Raw genomic sequence first — 15783 nt, 5'->3', positions numbered from 1 at the left:
ATGTTTTTGCATCCTGAAATGTAGCTTGTCCAACAGCCATCAAACAGAGCATATTTGGCCAGCCAACATTGGGAGTGAAAAGAATCCTTCTACTTTAATTGTGCCAATGCAAATTGAGTAAATATGAGAGATGATAAGAAAAATGGTAAATAGTTTAATTATTAGTAGTAAACTGATAAGTCTGGCAAATTTCAATTCTAACTATGTAATACATTGCTTACATTCCTGTTATATTTCTGTTGCTTAAATAGAGTAATCATGTGATAAACATCTACTTTGTAAAAGGGGAATAAATAATATGTACAAAAATAATTTTCCACCTTTCACCATTTATAAAATCATATTGCTCATATGAGAAAATATTTATATTCATCTTACTTAAAATTATAGAATTAAGGAAGTTATCCAAATAATTTAGGATTAGAAATACAAATTTTACTCCTTTTAACTGAATTTTTCATGCCAATTACCAAATACTGAGTAATTGAGACAATCAGAATTTTTTTTCACCTTCATGGAGGCTAAAATATGCTGGCCATGAAAATGTTTATATGCTGCATACATACTAAAATCCTTAAAGGACTTCTAAGTGTTCATAAAGTACTTGCTAATATGAAACATTAGGCTAAATGTCAACCAGTTTTTTTGGGGAAAATATTTAAAGCCCTGTTAAAGAAAATCAGTACTTGTGAGGGTCTTAACTCTTAAGTTCACTGTCTATTTCTCAAACAGAATTGATAATGAGTAGAATTCTGTGCAGTCTGTCACCCCAAAAAGGAAGGAAATTCAATGTCAAAGGAAATATTTTGAAAATTCCTATCATTTCTTTGTCTACTTAAAAGTTGAAATAAGTTCATGGTGTTAGTTGTAGTTAAGTAATTATCAGGTGAAAAACTGAGGTGTTGTCAAATATGCCTCTGTCTCACAGTCCATGGAATAATTTGAATTACCCAATTATTTCAAAATCATTTTATAGTGATTCTAGCCAAAGAGGCAAGAGGAAGCTGTTACATAGACCACTAGGCTTAAAGTTCAGTTCATTCCCATGTCAGTGTCACAAATCTCTTTCAGATAAACCTTTATAATTATTTTCTCATTACACATATGTTAAATTTAAACTATAAATATTGAACATATATGACTAGATTTGGTTTGCTTGGAAATAGAAAACTCATCAATAATGTAGAAAAGCTGTATTTTATAACAGCTCTGATATCCTGAGAGGAGCTTTTTAAAAATCCCACAAATCCTGGCATACCACAGTGAGCTAGGCTTGGTCTCCCGGAGGCAAGTGCCAGCTGCAGTACTTAATGCTCAGCCTCCCATAGCCCCCCACAGAGCCTATTGGCAGCCACCTCAGAGGGGTAAAAATAAACTTGAAAGTATTTTTAACACAACACAACAAGGCTCTGTGAAAGAAGACGCCTGTGGGTTAAAAACAGCAGTGTTTGTCTTTTACCTTCCTGTGAGTTCCATTCAAAAACACTTTTTCAATATGATCATAATAGGCATCACACCAGTATAATGTGTTGCTGTGAAAGTCCAGAGTTAAACCGTTTGGCCACAGCATCTTTGAAGTCACAAAAATCTGCCGATTGAAGCCATCCATCCAAGCCTTCTCGATCCTTCCCACGCTGTCATCTATTTCATCTTCCTCCCAGTCTGTCCAATACATCCAACTAAGACATTAAAAACAAGAGAACACACATGTTATTTTAATCAGCCAATTGTATAGAGAGACACTCCCTCAAGACCTGCACTTCCGTAAGACCTAATTACATTCTGATTTGTTCTCCCAATACTTAACTGTCAAAAATACGGGGCAGCTGTGAATTTCTAAGGGCAGGGAAGATTTGTTCACTTGAAACAGTCAATTTAGATTCATTAGAGGAAACTCACCACACCACAATCACACTTCCTTGCCTCCTGCATTAATTAACCCGACACTCGGTGAAAATTATCTTTTTTCTTTGGGGTTGATAGCCAGTATAGCAAATGATTTCTTGAGGTGTGCTATTTTTAGATGTTGTCTCCTTCACTATATAAATAACCAATTGTGTGATTAAAATGCGGACAAATTACAAGAGAACCCATGGCACAATTAATGATCTACTCCAAGTTTTATTTAATCTCAGATGACTTATGATTTTTTAAGGCAGGCAACTGGATTGCCTTTGTACTAAAGGGCATAGTCGCACTGGGTTTGTTTGGCCAGGTTCATTTTGCCTTGCTGATGCAAATTATCTGTGCTTTATTGCTGCTTATTATTACTCCAAAACCCACAAAAGATGGTTTAGCTGCTCATAAGTTTAATAACAGCAGGTTGACTGACCTTGAGATTTTGAGCTTTAATTTCTATCTCAAACAAAAGCATCTGTCTTTAAAAGCAAATCTTTTGTGTAAGCTCTAAAAATGGGAGAAGGGGCTTTGAGCTAATGTTCCAATTCCCCCATGAATAAGGTTAAAACCCACCACATGCTTTGTTTTAGGGTCATGTGAAAGTTTCTGAGTTATTTATTAAACTGTAGGTTTTAATTCAGTCGCTTCACATACAACTTTATAAAGTCTCAAAGTTTCTCTACGCTACTGGCTCTGGACATACCCTAATTGGATCTCCGGCATCCCTAATTTTTTGGACTTAAAAGAATTTTTGAGGTAATTTACAATAAGTCTGTGTCTATAACTAGAGATCCTACTGTAATCTAAACTGACATATTTGGCAAAACAGAAAATGTGAGAAACCAGCCATTGTGTGATAACAATTAAACACTTCCTTACTTCCTCAACAGTTTACAACTATGTGGATAAGCCTTTCAAACATGAGAAAGTACATTCAGACTTTGGAATTTATTAATTCTAGAAATATATATGGTAACATGCCTATCTTAACTTCCTTTCCTTAATTTTTTCAATAAAAAGCATTGAGAAAGCTTAGGAGGAAATAAAAATATTTCACTTTATAAAATTCTGTATTAAATCCTAATACCTGATTTCAACTACATAAATCAACTTCCTAAAAGTAAAATATACAATTTTTTATCTCTATTTATATTTCCCTAAAAGCATTTTACATAGTTTTAATCAGTGTGCTTTATTTTTGTTGCTAATATATAACTTGCTGAAATCGCAATTATCTTGTCCTATAGCTTTTCTTTTTGATTTTGGCAACACAATTTTTTTCTGTGATTCTCCAACCCAAACTACATACACACACACACTCACACACACATATGAGGAACAAATATGAACATTGTAAATATATTGTATAGTATTTTGTTCTTTGAAGAAAGAATTGGGATTATGATTTGTTACTTAAGATTATTTTTATTCAAGCAAAATATAAGAAAAATAATATTTTTCTAAATGTGGTACCAAGCTGGTAAAGGCTGGATATATATGTGATCATTATCCATTCATTTATTTATTTGCTTAAATATTATATTGAGAGACCTTTATAATCAACATTTTATGATTATGATTTTGAATCCACACCACAGGGAAATAACCCACAAAAATAGAGAAATAAAAATAAATACAGATTCCTAAATGGAGATCTGTATATTCACCAAATAAAAATTAAATTAGTCTGGACTTCTACTATAGCAAGAAAAATTCTACTGTATTTTCAAAGCCTATTTAAATACAGTTCTTGATGCAATCTATCACCAATCTTTCTGAGGATAAAAGTCAAAATACAAGTTTCTTAAATACTTTTCTGTTTTTTGTAGATTAATGTATTTATGCCTTGTAACATACTGAATGATATCTCATGTCTGATTATTTTCTTTAATTAAATTTAAAACAATTAAGAGCAGGAATTATTCCTTATTCATAACTGCAACCTGGAATATCATGCTTAGTTTCATTGAGCTTAAATATGTTCCCCAATTGAAGTGATAGAGTGACCAACACTAGAAATATTTAAATCGTTAAGAGTTTCATTCCCATGTAATATACATTTGCTTACTATTAGGAAAATTTGATTTGTTTGCTGAAGTAATACATGGTTGCTAACTAGGACAATGTACTATTAATTGAGAAAGGATTCTGTTTGGGAGAAAGTACGCATTCAGCATATTTTGGACATATTTCATATAGGTGCTATTTAGAGATGTCAGAATGGGAGATATAGGTTTCCGTGTTGTTGTCATTAATTATGAATTTGTGAACAATTTGTGAAATTGTGAAAATGAAGAACAGCACCTTTACAATCTATCCCTCCTCCAGGTTTTTCACCACATAAACAATTGCTGATTCTGGCCAGTCTTTATTTCTACTTCTCTGTCTCAACCCCCACTGTTTTGTTCCTATTACAAATGCTACTGTTTAAAAGGAATTCCAAGGGGCACCCTATTTCAATTCAATTGTGCTTCTCTCATATAGCTGTCATACTGCTATCGATTGTGCTCCTAAATCATGAATTTAAAAATGTTACTTTTAGTTTCAAAACTTTCCACTTCCTGTCATGATCAAAACAAATGTAAACATCACATGGAAAATTGCTGCATATTTCCAATCTCATCTCCTACCATGTTCTTTAATAGGCTATCTACTCCAGCCTTAATGAACTCATCACTTCTCAAACCCGCCTCTAACTGGGCTGACTCCAAACAATGGCTTATACTATCACTTATACTATCACTTCAGAGGACAGTAACTAACTATCAACTGCACACTTCACATGCTAGGCACCAACTCTATTCACTTGTATGTTCTATTCAGCCTTTAAAATTGAACTCCGAATTGAGAGCCTCAGTGAGTTTTTGAGGAGCCTGTGTTTCATTCTATTTTGGTTAAAGGTATGTATATGTCTGGGTATACCATATACACCAGGTTAGAAGCTCCTTCAGAGCAATTATTATTTTACGTATTTTATTTATCTACTTGGTAGTTTCTCATTATTTTTGGTAAAGAAATCAATTCACAATTATTTTATTAATTCTTCAATTAGTTATGAAGCTTTAGACAAAGCATACCTTGGAATTGAGTAATTACTAGGCTATTTTATTATAGAAAACTTTCAATTACTCCTGCAAATAAGTATTATAGTTTAAAAAAATGCAAGAGAGGGACTGGTGCTCTGGCACAGCAGGTTAAGCTGTCACCTGAAGAGCCGTCATCCCATATGGGCACCGATTAGAGTCCCTGCCACTCCACTTCCAGTTCAAATCCATATTAATGCATCTGGAAAAGCAGTGGAATATGGCCCAAGTTCTTGGGCCCCTGCACATATGTGGGAAATCCGGAAGAAGCTCCTGACTCCTGGCTTCAGACTAGCCTAGCTATAGCTGTTGAGGCTATTTTGGGAGTGAACCAGCTGATGAAAGATCTCTCTCTCTCTCTCTGCCTCTCGTTCTCTGTAAACCACCTTTCAAGTAAAATAAATAAATCTTTAAAAAAATGCAAGCAAATCCAGTTTTTGTTCTGAAATTATTGTTCTTAGAATAAATTATGGCTGGCACCGCGGCTCTCTTCGCTAATCCTCTGCCTGTGGCGCCGGCACACAGGGTTCTAGTGCCGGTTGGGGTGCCAGTTCTGTCCCCGTTGCTCCTCTTCCAGCCTAGCTCTCTGCTATGGCCCGGGACTGCAGTGGAGGATGGCCCAAGTGCTTGGGCCCTGCACCCCATGGGAGACCAGGATGAGGCACCTGGCTCCTGGCTTCAGATTGGCACAGCGCTCTGGCCGTAGTGGCCGTTTTGGGGGTGAACCAACGGAAGGAAGACCTTTCTGTCTCTCTCTCTCTCTCTCACTGTCTAACTCTGCCAATCAAAAACAAAAAAGAAGTAAACTATGTGATTTTAAATGGAGTTTTCTGAACTAAAGCTTCTTTGTATTGATTATGTCTCCAACAATTATTGAATGGACTAAATTCACGTAGTTCCATTTCTTTTTCTGCTGCTTTGTAATCCATTTTGCATAGAAAAGTAAAATTAGCTTTTTTAACGTGTGAAATTTAAATGTATGACTTCTCTGTTTTACCCTTACACTGAGAGGTAACTAAAAAACTCTCACTATGGCTGGCAAGGCCATGCTTGCCCTGCCAATCCCACCGTCAGTTGCATTTCACTTTTGCTGACTATGATCCTGTCTCACTTTCTTTATTTGAATTCCTCTAAGATATTTGTACTATTTGAGATCTTCAAATGTTCCATCTACTTCATCTAATGTAAGTCTTCTATATCCTGTGGCTGGTTATTTCTCTACAAGCAGGTCTCAACTGAACTGATGTCTCCTTAACTTCTCTCAGCAACTTGGTTTAAGTAAATGTCTACTGTTCATCGCCATCATACCAACTGTTTATTTGCCTCCAGCAATTGGTCTGTTGACACCCAGTTATTTATTTGTCCATTGGAACTTATTTTCTGCTATACCTTCCTCCTTACAGATGAGACAGAAGGTGCCTCTTGAGGGTTAAGGCTATATCTGTGTTGTTAATCATGCTGTTCAAAGTACAGAACTCCAGAACAGCATATTGTTAGGAGAACTGTGTGTGTGGGTGTGTGCTTATATATACATATGCATTTTAATTTAGGATTGGTGCATAATAGTAATATTCTATTTGAAAATGTGTAAAGGAAGAGGCAAAGGTGTCATTCTATGTAGCAAGGAAGGTTAACACAGGATCAGCTGGTACACAGACATAGAGGAATACACAGATTGTATTAATGAAAAGAAAACAATGAATAGCAGTTAGAATTGCCTCCAAAAGTATCAATGATGCAGATGCTGACTAGTATAAATTGCACACTTGTCTGCTAGGGAAGTGTTGACAGGGATCCTTGACTCTGATGAAGGAGATGGAACTAGTGGCATTTAAATTTTCTTCTAAATCATAGGGTTATACAATTTTTACATTTACATCATCTGTCTTTGCACAACAAATATTCTTTAAGGCTATTGGAAAACATTATTCTCTAACAGAATGTTGAGAAGAAAAATGCTATTTGGAGACAAATTTGGAACTTCTTGTTTCAAGTAGATTTGGGTAATGTGCAATAACCATTTTCTCTTAAAACTAAAGTTGTCTTGGTTTAAAGGTCAGATGGATGGTTTAGCTTAAAACCCTGGAATAGAAGAGATAATTATAGAATTCGCACATAGAGTCACTGAAATTATGCCTTACAAAAAACATATACAATGAGTTCATCCATTGCTTAAGAAGAAGTGCTCTGTATGTGGAGCTACTATGCACACAAACAATTCTAGGAACTGCATTTGGGTATCAGTTTATAAGGGATTCATGTACCTCCTGTTCAATTAAATACTGTTTGCCTGTGTGCAGTAAATTATAAAGGATACTCACTTTGTGATGCTATTTTGAAACAATGACATCACAGAAGCATGGAGAGAAAACACGCATGTAATTTAAGAATGGAATGCTGGTAGGAATGTCTGAATTTCTTTGACTTTCCTATAAATACAGTTCTGTTTAATTAATACCTCTGAATAAAAATCAAATGCAAATATGTTACCAGGAATTCTACACAGCATTCCATCTCCAAACCAGTAGCACAGACTATAAGATGAAGTTCCTACATAGAAGCTACAGTTGTGTCTAAAATTATGTGATTATTATCCTGAACTAAAAAAAAATAAATAAAAAAAAAAAAAACAAAGACTTCCTGGGTTTGGATTTATATCCAGTCTCTTACTAATTTAATGATACTTTGCAGATCAGTTACCAGGTTTTTTTTTATAAAAAAAATGGATGAGAATAGCATCTAATTCAAAGGATTGCTGTGAGGGTTCCAGAAGATAAGCACAGTAACCTATTGAACCAAATGTCTAGTACTCAATAAATGCACAAAATATTTTACTAGTTTTTGAATACATTAAATATCAACAATTTAAAAATTGATTCCCTGATTGAACTGAATTGTTTATATTGGGGTCAGGATGTTTAACATACAGAATTACATATCCTTTATATTAATAATCTATTTCAGTTCAACATATCCTGACATTTTATCCATATTCTCTAGGGGAGGAAATCATTATATCAATAGCTTTTTCCTATTAGATCATTCATGTATGAATTCACATATACATGGAATTTAAATAAAACATACTACTAGTAAATACATAAAAGCCAAATATATCCATAATCATTTTCCTCATACAAAGGCAATAAATAATACAAACCCATTCACTGGATCCACCACAATTCCTCTGGGATGGGACATTTCTCCCTCTAAAAGAGTCTTCCGACTCTGAGAAGCCTTTTCCAGCCTGGCCACATTAATGGTTTTCCTATGACCGTCATTTGTCCAGTAAAGGTTGTTTCCAATCCAGTCCACAGCAATTCCCTCAACATTATCCAAGTCTATAAAAAAAATGATCATTATAGTGAAATGAATATCCACTAATGAATATTTTATTTAATACAGAAAAGAATGAACACCAACCCATGCATTCCACATGGTATAACTTTTGAAACTATCACTATTCAATAGACTATTTTTCAATTTTATATCAAATAATCAAATGAGATTTTATGTGAATGGCAGGTCCTCTTTGTTCATGTACATTTCTCTGTTATACAGAACTACTGACATGTTAATTATAATGCTTCCTTTAAAAAAAGGAAACAGGAAAGTATAACTAATGTGAATAGAAGAGGATGGATATAATGGAAAAATACAATAATATAGACTATTCAGAAGAAATATCTACTAGTACTATGCCTGCATGTTCAAATCTATAATATGTAATCTGAGCAATCAAAATAATATGAATATCCTCTTGTGAAGAGATGAACAGGTCCAACTGGAGCACACATTTGAGCACACAATAAAAGCCAGAACAGGCTTTTATTATAGAACTGTATGAACAGCAACCCTCAAAACAATCACTGAAACACTCCTGTGTATTTTAGACTTACAGTGAAAAGAATCCAATTACAACAACTCCAGTAAGAGACAGACAATGATAAATCAAAAATATTATAAACACACGATCTTAGGAATTCACCTAACTCAGACCCTTTATTTCACGAAAAGGGAAACTGATACTTCAAAGTGAAAGCATTTCCTTATAGACTATTACCAATCAATTCGGATAAAAATCCAAGATACATGGATTAGGGATACTCCCCTAATGGAGAGACCTTCAACACCAGACTGTTCACACAGTCAGTTTCTGCAACGTTCTCTCTTCATTTTTTTTTTTTTTTGCCATTTTGTAAACTATGACCCAAATTGCCCACAACATCAGATAGTCCCATTTTTCTATTGCATGATAAATTACTGTAAATTCCTCCAAAGAAGTCTCTCTCCTTTCCTCCTCTGTATGAGATACAGAGCTGGAAAGCAACAGACAAAACAACAGACAGTAACACATAAGAGAACAGCTGCATGTTCACAGACTCCTGGGAAGTCTGCAACACACTGCCTCAAATGGAGATATTATTAATATTCACAATTATTATATTCTTTAATCATGGGTGTTCTCTCTGGAAAAAAATTTTCCTTTGTGACCCTTTCTGCTAATCAACACGTGCCCTGATGCAGGATGACTAATACAAAGTGTGATTTGATATAGCTGAAAATCCCATTAGTGAATCAGATATGTCCTCAATTTCACTTGGCTATCTGCTTCATTACCATCCAATATGAGTAATTTTCACAGGTTAATTGTGCCTACGCTTAGAAAAAAAAGTTTAATTTTGTCTTTACTTTATTGGCACTTAATTTTACTGAGCACTTTTCTGTTCTAGCATAATGGGAAAAGAGTAGCTGTTTACTTTTTTCTTTTCCATTTATCATCGTCTGTAGCTGGTTTTTAGCTTGTTAGTTGGTTTTCAAAAATTATATTACATTTTAAATCCACTCCAGCATGGAAAATTTCATATAGCATAACTCTCATTTAAAAAATTTTTTCCTTTGATATCTGACTTGAGACTTATTTTTACACATGAAGCAGTTGCAGTTACTAGCTGGATGGAAAGTTTATTTCTGATGCTTGGGTAAGGCAGCTCAGTCATTCTGATCGCTAATTTCTAACATCTGTAAAGTGAAGATAATAATAGCATTCACACCATAGGGTGATGATAAGGAGTAAATTAGCCACTGAATGGAAAACACAACATACTGTATGGACTATAGTAACATCTCAACACATGTTAGTTTTATTATTTAAAAGCCTAACGTGCTTTACATAGTGTCTAGCTGATTTCCTCATGTATACTACTTGATAAGAACATACCTTAAACTTTGCTCTTTGAAAATGCATCTTCTGTAATATTTCCTTGCATTTTACCAGCAGTTAACTTTAACTAGAAAAGGGGTGTGCATAGTCATTCATGAATAAATAGTACGAATAGCAAGGAATTGAATTCTAAGAAGCAGAATTTGGAAGGATCCTGTCTCCAACTGGTTTTGAAAAACTAAATGCTTGAATACTGTAGATAAAGTAGTGATCTGGGTTGCAAGTTCTGGTACCACACTGAGTAGAATCTGCCACTCATACTTAACTAAGCAAGTTACTTGCCCTTTCTCCAATTTCCTGATCTTCAAGACAGGTAAAATGATAGCAAATAAATACATCTGAAGTTCTTAAAATATTGTCTGACTCATAGAAAATGCTATAAAATTTGCTACTATTATTATTTTTCTGTCTAGTAGTCAATTAAGATGATAAAAAAGAAATTAGCCTACAGTGTTTTTTTAATTTTGTATTGTTTGAGTTTTTTTCTATTGTAGAGAAAATGAGGTTGAACATATATTTCTTTTTTTTTTTTTTTAAGATTTATTTTATTGGTCGGTGCCGCGGGTCACTAGGCTAATCCTTCTCCTGCGGCACCGGCACACTGTTTTATAGTCCCGGATGGGGTGCTGGATTCTGTCCCGGTTGCCCCTCTTCCAGGCCAGCTCTCTGCTGTGGCCAGGGAGTGCAGTAGAGGATGGCCCAAAGTCCTTGGGCCCTGCACCCCATGGGAGACCAGGAGAAGCACCTGGCTCCTGCCATCGGATCAGCGCGGTGTGCCGGCCGCAGCGTGCTGGCCGCAGCAAACATTGCAGGGTGAACCAACGGAAAAAGTAGACCTTTTTGTCTGTCTCTCCCTCTCACTGTCCACTCTGCCTGTCAAAAAAAAAAAAAATTTATTTTATTTACTTAAAAGGCTGAGTGACAGAGAGAGAAAAAGAGCTCTTCCACCCACTGGTTCACTACCTAAATATCTGCAACAGTTGGGCCTGCATCAGGCCAAAGTCAGGAGCCAGGAACGCTATCCAAGGCTCCCACATGTGTGACAGGGGTTCAATTACTTGGCCATCTTCCATTGCCTTCCCAGGCACATTATCAGGGAGCTGAATAAAAAGTAGAGCAGCCAGGACTCAAAGAAAGGCATACATGGAATGCAAGTATTGCAGGTGGCAGCTTAATCCTCTTTGCTGGCCCCCTACACAAAATTTTAAAATAATCAAACTCATAAAAGTATCTATCTACTGGGGCCAGCGCTGTGGCACAGCAGGTTAAAGCCCTGGCCTGAAGCACTGCCATCCCATATGGGTGCCGGTTCTAGTCCCGGCTGTTCCACTTCCAATCCAGCTCTCTGCAATGGTCTGGGATAGCAGTAGAAGATGGCTCAAGTGCTTGGACCCCTGCACCCATGCGGGAAACCTGGAAGAAGCTCCTCGCTTCTGGCTTCAGATCAGCGCAGCTCTGAAAACTGCGGCCAATCGGGGAGTAAACCAGCGGATGGAAGACCTCTCTCTCCATCTCTACTTCTCTCTGTAACTCATTCAAGTAAATAAAATAAATCTTTAAAAAAAAAGTATCTATATACAAACATAATCTTTTTAGCTCTCTGCACTAGGGCAGAGAAGAATTTTCTCTTGTAGGATAAAGCCTAAATAATCAACTAATCCCTTTCACAACAAATATATATTTATAAGGGAAGCACCTTGCTTCCATACTATTTAGTCTGCTTTTAATTGATTTATAACTTAGATGAAACTCTAAGACATACAAAGAATTAGTCTTATATATATATTTGATTTTTAATCGGATGAATCTGACTGAGGCCTGCTTTAGACTGACCATTAAATCTCTAATGGCAAAATTTCTTTAACTTTTGATCAGAGACACATGAAGTATTATGGCCTTCAGATTCCAAACAAATTTAAGTGAGCACAGAGATTCTTCTGAGTACTAGCTCCAGAAAGCACATGACTATTCAGATGAAAGAAACGTGTTCAATCAAGAAAAATTTATTGAAATAAATTGCTTTGTATAAAACTTGCACATGCTAAACCTATATTCACTACTGTTTATTATTATTATTGTATAACTAATAGCAAAGAGAGGAAAATGTGTTTTTTAAAATCTGGTCGATATCTTCTATAGTCTTCATAAAACATCATTTTTTGTGTCAATAAGCAAAAATTCAATATGTTTTCACTACTTCAATAAAAGCAAAATCCCATAGCTAATTGTTTCTTGTATTTTTGAGATTAAGATTATTCTATATATTCCATGCTAACTCACGAAATTGAGTATTTCTCTTATATACTTTAGATACAAAGTAGAATTTATACACTCTGAATACTAAGGTTAATATGTTAGTGTGCTCAATTTATTAAAATGCCAACAATATTTTTCCTCTGCAAATGTTACTCTAGTAATTTAAGAATAACAAGTATATGGAATAACATATGAATAATATATTAAATAAATAAATGAATACATATACCAAGCTCTGCTTGATAATAAATTACATGGCTCATTCAAGCAAAGAATTCTTTTTAAATTTTTTTCTTTTTTAATTTTTACAAATTTTTAAAATTTTATCTAAGTTATAAAAGTTACATATATTTCATATATACAGAATTTTTTCCTTTTTAAATTATTTCCTCTTTTATTTTTTAATTTTTACATTTTTAAAAATTTTATCTAAGTTATATAAGTTTTATATATTTCATATACACAGATTTAGGAACATAGTAACACTAGCAAAGAATTCTTGAATGTAACAATACTATTTGCCATCAAGAGCTACTTCACATTAAAGAAATGAAGATTAAAGAAAAAGATAGTTTTGTATAAAAAATGTAAGAAAGAAAAAAAGGAACATATTTCTGGAACAAATACTTCAATTCAGGTCAGATTTTTAGATATCACACATTCAGGCCGGCGCCGCGGCTCACTAGGCTAATCCTCCGCCTAGCGGCGCCGGCACACCGGGTTCTAGTCCCGGTCGGGGCGCCGGATTCTGTCCCGGTTGCCCCTCTTCCAGGCCAGCCCTCTGCTGTGGCCAGGGAGTGCAGTGGAGGATGGCCCAGGTGCTTGGGCCCTGCACCCCATGGGAGACCAGGAAAAGCACCTGGCTCCTGGCTCCTGCCATCGGATCAGCGCGGTGCGCCGGCCGCAGCGCGCCGGCCGCGGCGGCCATTGGAGGGTGAACCAACGGCAAAGGAAGACCTTTCTCTCTGTCTCTCTCTCTCACTGTCCACTCTGCCTGTCAAAAAAATAAAAAAATAAATAAATAAAAATAAAAAAATAGATATCACACATTCACAGGAAACAGGAGAACTAGGATAAAGTTTTATATTTGTAAAGTAGAATCTCCTACTTTTAAAAATGGACCAAGATGCAAAACAACAAGGTTGAGAATGTGAGCAGTGACTTTAGTTTTGTTGAGATGCATAAGCTGCAGTAATAGAGTGATCAATCAGCTCTGATGGCTTACAACAGGGTTTGATAATAAGGAATAATTTTAAGATATATTTAAAAATTGCCATTTCAAACATATACCGACTATATTTTGCTGCCTAAACCAAGGCTGTCTATATTTACTTTGGACCTTAATTTTCTAACCTAAAATAGAACAGTGTATCCAGGAGTAAGGAGTATGATAATAGGCCTTATGTGACCAGATTTCCAGCTGCATGTAGATATGCCTACATGTCCACCTGTGCCAGAGATGCTTTGCCTAATCACAAACCAGCACTTGGTAAACTATCTGCCTTCTATCCTTGTAATCTAATTAAGAGTTTTGTTTGCACATTTCAATATGGCCTGAGGCATCACAGTTTATATTTATCTGATATGAGTGGACCATATTGTAATTAACATTACAACAAAAAATTTGTGTCCTGAATTTACTAATGCATGGGTTTTCAGAAATCTTTGAGAACAAATTAAAGTTTTCTACCGCACCTGTCCCCAATCCCTAATGAAAAGTTTAGGTTGATGTCTTCATCTCTGTTTTCATTCCAAGTTTCTCTCTACTTATTAGGTCAGGCATGGTGAATACACAAGTTACTTTCAATCAGAACAAAATATCATGCTGCTGCACATGTAACAAGCACATAGGGTTCTTATTTCCCAGAAGAAATCATGTTAAAACATGATGGTGTCCTTGGATTACCAAAAGCATATTGTCAGTTTTAGTGGGTAAAGGGATACAGATCACTGTAAGCAATTTAGATTTATTTTTATCTTTAATACAATGAGTACATGTAAGAGTAAAAATAGTGTTATAGCATGAATCATAGCCAAAAAAAAAAAAAGTATTCTGACCTGAAAATGAAAATAGGAGGTGTCGGCCGGCACCGCGGCTCACTAGGCTAATCCTCCGCCATGCAGTGCCGGCACACCGGGTTCTAGTCCCAGTCGGGGTGCCGGATTCTGTCCCAGTTGCCCCTCTTCTAGGCCAGCTCTCTGCTGTGGCCAGGGTGTGCAGTGGAGGATGGCCCAAGTGCTTGGGCCCTGCACTCCATGGGAGACCAGGATAAGTACCTGGCTCCTGGCATCGGATCAGCGCGCCGGCTGCAGCGCGCAGGCTGCGGCGGCCATTGGAGGGTGAACCAACGGCAAAGGAAGACCTTTCTCTCTGTCTTTCTCTCTCTCACTGTCCACTCTGCCTATCAAAAAAAGAAAATAGGAGGTGTCAAGAGTGGGTAAAACTGAGATCTTATAGTACTTTCCAGCTTAGAAGCTTGGCCAGTTTGTTTCATGGATACTGGCAGAAAACAACAAAACTTGTGAGCATATATAGAGGATTTCTTTACTCAAGGAACAAAAATCAGCATGGCCATTAACATATTGGTGTTAGTTTCTTTTTTTCTTTTCTTTTTTTTTTTTTGACAGGCAGAGTGGAGAGTGAGAGAGAGAGACAGAGAGAAAGGTATTCCTTTGCCATTGGTTCACCCTCCAATGGCCGCCATGGCCGGCGCGCTGCGGCCGGCGCACCGTGCTGATCTGATGGCAGGAGCCAGGAGCCAGGTGCTTTTCCTGGTCTCCCATGGGGTGCAGGGCCCAAGCACCTGGGCCATCCTCCACTGCACTCCCTGGCCACAGCAGAGAGCTGGCCTGGAAGAGGGGCAACCGGGACAGTATCCGGCGCCCCAACCGGTACTAGAACCCGGTGTGCCGGCGCCGCTAGGCGGAGGATTAGCCTAGTGAGCTGGGGCGCCGGCCTGTTAGTTTCTTTTACTCCAAAGCCACATGTGAGCAACTGGGAGGGGCCCATTAGGATGCCTTTATATTCCTGGGGTGGCATCCTGAGAAGAGGCATCCAGGAGAAACATCCTGAGGTTAGGGAACACAAGTCTATTATAATGAGTAGTAAGCAGCCCTGCTGCTTTCACTCTACCTTCCAAGACCCTTTGCTTGATAAATATTCTTGAAAATATTCTTCAGAATAAAAAAGATACAGGTGCCTCACTTGAAAGTATGCAGAAGTGTGAGGGATCTATGCAGAACTGTCTCCAACGATCCTGATAAGACACAACTAAGTAGACTTTGTGGAGATAGAGCAAAGAAGTTGGGGTGTTAATGTGA

At 36.6% G+C, this 15783-nt stretch overlaps 1 protein-coding gene across 9 annotated transcripts in view; it reads right to left on the bottom strand.

Moving 5' to 3' along the window:
- LRP1B (LDL receptor related protein 1B) overlaps window positions 1-15783 on the bottom strand; it is a 2140503-nt gene that overhangs the window by 942624 nt on the left and 1182096 nt on the right. For all 9 annotated transcript variants that reach the window (XR_007920674.2, XM_051849575.2, XM_051849574.2 and 6 more), the window contains 2 exons: window positions 8143-8323; window positions 1460-1679 (listed from right to left, as the gene is read on the bottom strand). Coding sequence is in view for 8 of the 9 variants with exons in the window: in XM_051849575.2 (XP_051705535.2) it covers window positions 1460-1679; window positions 8143-8323 (401 nt within the window). In the remaining variant the exon portion in view is untranslated. The remainder of the gene's footprint in view (window positions 1-1459; window positions 1680-8142; window positions 8324-15783) is intronic.

This window comes from Oryctolagus cuniculus, chromosome 3 (genome assembly GCF_964237555.1).
Source record: "Oryctolagus cuniculus chromosome 3, mOryCun1.1, whole genome shotgun sequence".
Taxonomy (NCBI): Eukaryota; Metazoa; Chordata; class Mammalia; order Lagomorpha; family Leporidae; genus Oryctolagus; species Oryctolagus cuniculus.
The sequence above is the reverse complement of the archived record's forward strand: the minus strand, read 5'-3'. Positions and strand labels throughout refer to the sequence as shown.